General features: G+C 33.0%; 1 protein-coding gene across 1 annotated transcript; it reads right to left on the reverse strand.

The window, feature by feature from the left end:
• Positions 1-3,659: 3,659 nt before the first annotated feature.
• Positions 3,660-5,068, reverse strand: LOC109792254 (E3 ubiquitin-protein ligase ATL6). Its single transcript, XM_083059771.1, has one exon. It carries the CDS (start codon positions 5,051-5,053, stop codon positions 3,818-3,820), a length of 1,236 nt encoding a protein of 411 aa, XP_082915897.1. The 5' UTR covers positions 5,054-5,068; the 3' UTR covers positions 3,660-3,817.
• Positions 5,069-5,513: the final 445 nt, after the last annotated feature.

Consider the following 5,513-nt stretch of genomic DNA (forward strand, 5'->3'; position numbering starts at 1 on the left):
TTCGAACAAACTAAGTAAAATATCATATGATTTTAACCTACAATCTCTTATGATGGCGGTTAATCATCGATTAACTTTTTATTGAACAAGATGTCTTGATTTATAGAGACTTGAACAATTATGATCATAAATATTAAGATTCATAAAATATTTTACTATTAATAATAATGATATAACATAATTTATGAAATTATAGTAAAAGTGATTGATTTATTACTTCAAGAATATAACTCTTCCCCTTCAATTTTAAAGAAAATCAGTTTTATACCCACTCAATATTCTAAACCAAAACTATTTTTAGGATTTTATTAAAGAAGGTTTCCTGGCCAACTAGATTCATATCCTTTTAAATTGTTTTTAATGAGTCCTTATACCTTAACACTAATTATTTTTTGTTAAATTATAGTAATTTATTTAAAAATCTAGTTATGTTGTTTATAAAATAAGTTGCTAGAGTTTGTTTTTAATTTTTTTTTAGATAGGTGCATGTAGTTTAGTAAATAATGACTTACTAAAAGAAGGTATTTTCGAAGCATATATATGAACCAATTTTTTAACATAATTTTTGCAAATGAAAAATAGGATAAAGGGAGTTGGAGAAAGCATTAGCCAAGAAAGTGAATAGCACAAAGTTGGATTGAGAGGGCAGATTAAAGTAAAAGTAGATGGGAATGGTGGTTGTGGTTGCAGACAAATGTGAAATGAATATATACTGAATTTGTGGCGAGTTTTAGAAGAAAGTTTTTGGTAATAGAAACACAAACGTGGCTTCAGTTCTTGTCTCCTTCGCAATCTCAATATTAGTATTACTGAAAAAGCACATGATTCTCTTCCACTCTTCTACATGCCAACTTAGCAGCACATATATTACATATACATACAGCCATGGGACCCAGAAAAATCATTGAACCGACACAGACACATTCTTTCTTAACTCGAATAAGAATGTAGCTGGAACAAAAAATTATAAAACAATTCACCCTTTATTCTCCAATATGTGCATGCAAATGCAACGTTCTCGGTGTGGACAAAGAAGAGTTATCGTGATTTTTTCTTATTACCTGTAAAACAAAATAACAAAGTAGTACACGTGATGGAGAATTCTTTTAAAAAAAGTTTTCGACATCCTATTTTCTAATTAAACATGCTATAATATTTCCCTTATTGTGGACTCATCAAAGGCTAGTTATGGCTGATTCAGATCGGGTGAAATCATAAAATGTTTCGTGCCACGTGAAATGATAAAATATACGGATTCGAGAGAAAGAATTAATGTGTTTCTTACAAATATAAAAAATACACTGGGCACTGTGAACCATTTCAAAATTAAGTTAACCAAAATGTGTATTCGAAGAAAACAATCTAACAAAAATAAAATACAAATTTCGTTATTGAAATATCAAATAATAATTAAATTAACACGGCATTTAATATATTATATAAATTGTTTTATTTACATTTTTTAGCCTTCTCTATGTACACAAATTTTTTTTAAAAATAAAATAAAAATGATATTCTTATTTTAATTATAAAAAAACTATCTTAAGAAGCGAATTATGAAACATAATAAGACAAATTTACTTATTTATCATTGATATATTATATACACTATATTATGATCTAATCTCTCCATACTAGTCAATCTCTTATTTGTTATTCTACCCAAAAAAAATCTATTTATTTATTATTGATACTTGATTCTGCCTTTTTAATAAAAACTATTGTGTACTGATTTTCTTTTTTTTTTATCACTTTTACACCAAAAAAAAATATATGGAACTATACTATTCAATAAAAATAAATTAATATTTGATTCAAGTGACGTATATTTTAGTTTCTTTTAAATAAGTGATATAAAATAATAAGTTTTGAGCTACTTTTACTTCTTAAGTGAGTTCAATCACTTAATTATTCAAATCACTAGAATTAGTTTAATGATCAAGAAAAATGTTAAAGTATGAGTAAGAGAATTTATATTCAATTTTTGTCACGTCATCTTTATAATATTTTTTATAAATAAAATAATTATTTAATTATTAGAGACTCTCAATGATTTTTAGATATAAAAAATTATTATAGTGTCAAATCAAAATATATTTATTACTTTGTTCTATAATTTGATTAAAATATTTTGATGCTCTCTAAGAATTAGACTAATAAGATGTGAACACTTGTCCACCTCTATCAAATCAATAATAAAGGATAATTTTTTAAATATTATTTTCATCTCTTAGGAATTTATGCGCAAATTTTTATGTTAGAGTTTTGTTTCAATTTGTCCACTTCTGATTCTAAGTAATTGAATTCCAAAATAAATTCAATAAACCTACCGCATATCTCGTTAGCTTGATAAGGAATTTTCCCAATGGTTGACTTTTAATCTGAGCAAAGTCAAAACAAATATAAAATCTAGTGAAGTATTTGAAAGACTATTGAATGAATCATAAGACTCGATCAATTTGAATGAAATCAATTCAAGCAAATTGTGGAATTTTTTATTTTGGTATGGTTGTTGGATTGAGGTAATTATAAGGAGTTAGTACATGGGAAAAAGAATTGGAACAATAAGTTATTACAATGTTTAGATCATTTTTCAAATATTTGGACAAAAGGATAGATTATACATTTATACTCCGTAGGTGAAGCATTTAGTGAAGAATTAAAGTCACGTAGAACATGAGGTGTTCTTGTTGAAATGATTGTCAATGTTTATTTTCCCAACTAAATCACGCCACGAGACATTTAAAAAAAAAACGTTTTTTGTATTGCAATACATCAACTTAGAGGGATTAAAATTACTCTAATAGATTTTTTCACTTGATGTTTTAGCAATAAGCATTTATACTTATAGGAATGTGTTTATCGAAAAACGAAAATTGTACGTAGAATATATAATTAATGGAAGTGCATGTAATGACTAATGACGGTTAATGTTAAAATCGATTCATGTCTGATTTTATGTCAAGGTTGGTGCTAATATGAAAATTTATTATATATACTCATAAGTATGAGATGATCAGGAAGTTTAATGAAAAACATAAGTAGCAGCAACATATTGTGGCACCCTAAATCTCAAAATAGAGAAGAAAAGTACCATAAATATATATTCTGTAGTTGATTGATAAAATATACAATTAAAATTAATTTGTAAATACTCTATATATAGAGCTTATTATATCCAACAATTATCTTTAAGAAACTAATAGTATACAGTAAAAACTAACTAATTTTCTAACGAACTAATTACTCTTGCAATCTTCATCCTTTTTAATCAAAACTTTTCTTTCTCATTTTTTATTTAATTAGTAATGAATAATTCTGAAAGTTAATCTCAAATTATTAATGTGAAGGATTTTTATTTTATTTTTTCATATGAAACATGTCAGGGCTATTTTTCTTACTGCTGTGGATATTTTATTTTATTTTTTGGATTTACATGGCGTCATCTATTATAGTATTATGGACTTTTCTTTCTTTCTTTTATTATTATTATTATTTTTATCGTTTTCCAAAAGAACTCGTTAGTCTGAACGCGATACGTACCGTGCATGCCAGATTTGTTTGCTTTTCTAATTTCCGGCTGCGCATTCACTTTTTTCGTTTATTTTCTTTCTGATAACTGAGTTTGATGACAAAGTTTATGACTTACCAAATTATCATGATTCAGAATTCCAGCTACTCATCTTCAAGGAAAAGCAAATGTGCAAAATATTATACACATCTTACAAATTTTAAATTAAAAAAAAAAAAAAAAATCGTGGCTGAATTTTTCGTTTGATAGATACATCACAAATTGAAGTCTTGCAAGGGCGAAAAGTCAAACAGATTCCACAGTAGGCGGCGGCGGCGGCGGCGCAGCGGAGGTTCCCGCGTCGGCGGCGTTATTCGCCACCCTGGGAGACCTAATTGACGATGCTCTAACTAAGAAAGGCGGCGCCATCGTGAAAACCCACCGGTCCGACTTAAATCCCCGGTCCAAAAGCCTCGAAGACCTTCCTCGACTACTTCCCTCGCCGGTTCGGTAACCCCGCCGCGAACTACTCTCTGTCGGTAAGATAACCAAACTTCTCGCCCGTTGCAACTGAGGGTTCAGTAGTATTTGTTTTCTTACTTCCTCGGGAAGCCTTAGAGTGAACCGTTCGGTATCTTGGCCCGGTTGGATAAGAGAATGACCGGTCGAGTGAGAACGCGGGAAACGACGAGGGCGGCCCGACCGGGATCCTCTGGTGCGGTTCCGGTTCAGCGTCTGGTTCAAGCACAAGACCTGCGGGGGTTCTTCCGTGGAGTCTTTAAGTTCAGGGGCGGGGGGCTGGACGGGGTCGAGTTGGGCCTCGGTTTGGGCCTCGCTCTGTTGGGCTTGGACGTCGGGGAAAATCGGAAGGCCGTGGAGGGACTCACCGGGCTCGGGAACGAGATTGGCGCGGCAAACGGGGCACGTGGTGTGGGAGCCAAGCCACTCGTCGATGCACTCAGGGTGGAAGACGTGGTCGCACTTGGGGATCAAACGCAGCGTTTCGGTGTCCTCGAACTCGTTTAAGCACACCGCGCACTCCAGGGTCCCCTTTCCGATCTTGTGGATCTTGACCGCGGAGTACTCGAGCGTGGGGAAGGTGGCGATGACGGCGGCGTCGAGGCCTCGCGAGGCGCGCCTGGACCTGCCGGCAGCGGCGGCGAGGTTGCGGATGCTGGCGGAGGGGGAGTCGGAGCAGTGGCGGATGTAGATGGAGAAGAAGCCCATGAGAAACAAGGCCGCGATGAGGATGACGATTATGATGGCCATGGAGGGGCTGAAGCGGTTGTAATAGGAAGATTCATTTTGGTCGGTCGTTCCCGGTTGCGCCGCCGCCAGCGGAAGCATAAAGAAGAAGAGATAAAGAAAAAAACGACATAATATTGGTCCGTTTTGGCGAGTGGTTTCCATGGGTGGTGGTGGGAGAGATGTGAGAGAGGAGCGAGGAGAGGATGAATTTAAGTTAAGTGCGATGGGTAGAGTAAGGGAAGGTTCATTAAAGAGTGGGGTCCACACGAAGCTCATAGTCTTCGCTTGAGTCATGTGTGAGATGTTGGTCAGAGACGGTGTACCAGAGGGAAGGAACAATAAATATATAGTAATGCGCCAGAAACTTCCAAACACAATCCTAATTTTTACTTCTTCATCAATCGTTCTTTATAACTATTAATTGCAAATAAATACTCATTTATACGACTATTTTTACAACATATCTTTTGCAGAAATTACGATATCATTCTTTATATATTACTTGTATTTTTTTATCTATTACAATATATAATAACAAATTATATTTTACCCTCTTCAGTTTTTCATTGTCATTTTTTTCCAATTATATCCTTGTCTTGAAAAATAAATAATCTTAATAATATTTTCTTAATTAACAAATGGGATAATTAGTAAAGAATAAAAAAATAACTAAAATAGTTTAATTTTAATAATTTTTTAGGTATATTTTTATCTTTTCACTTAAAATTTTTGAATTTCTATATTTTAATTTTAA

The sequence above is a fragment of the Cajanus cajan genome, chromosome 7 (genome assembly GCF_000230855.2).
Source record: "Cajanus cajan strain Asha chromosome 7, NIPB_CcT2T_4, whole genome shotgun sequence".
Lineage (NCBI taxonomy): Eukaryota > Viridiplantae > Streptophyta > Magnoliopsida > Fabales > Fabaceae > Cajanus > Cajanus cajan.

Excerpts from the sequence above, each read along its gene's own strand:
- LOC109792254 (XM_083059771.1), bottom strand. The coding sequence starts at position 5,053 with ATGACTCAAGCGAAGACTATGAGCTTCGTGTGGACCCCACTCTTTAAT.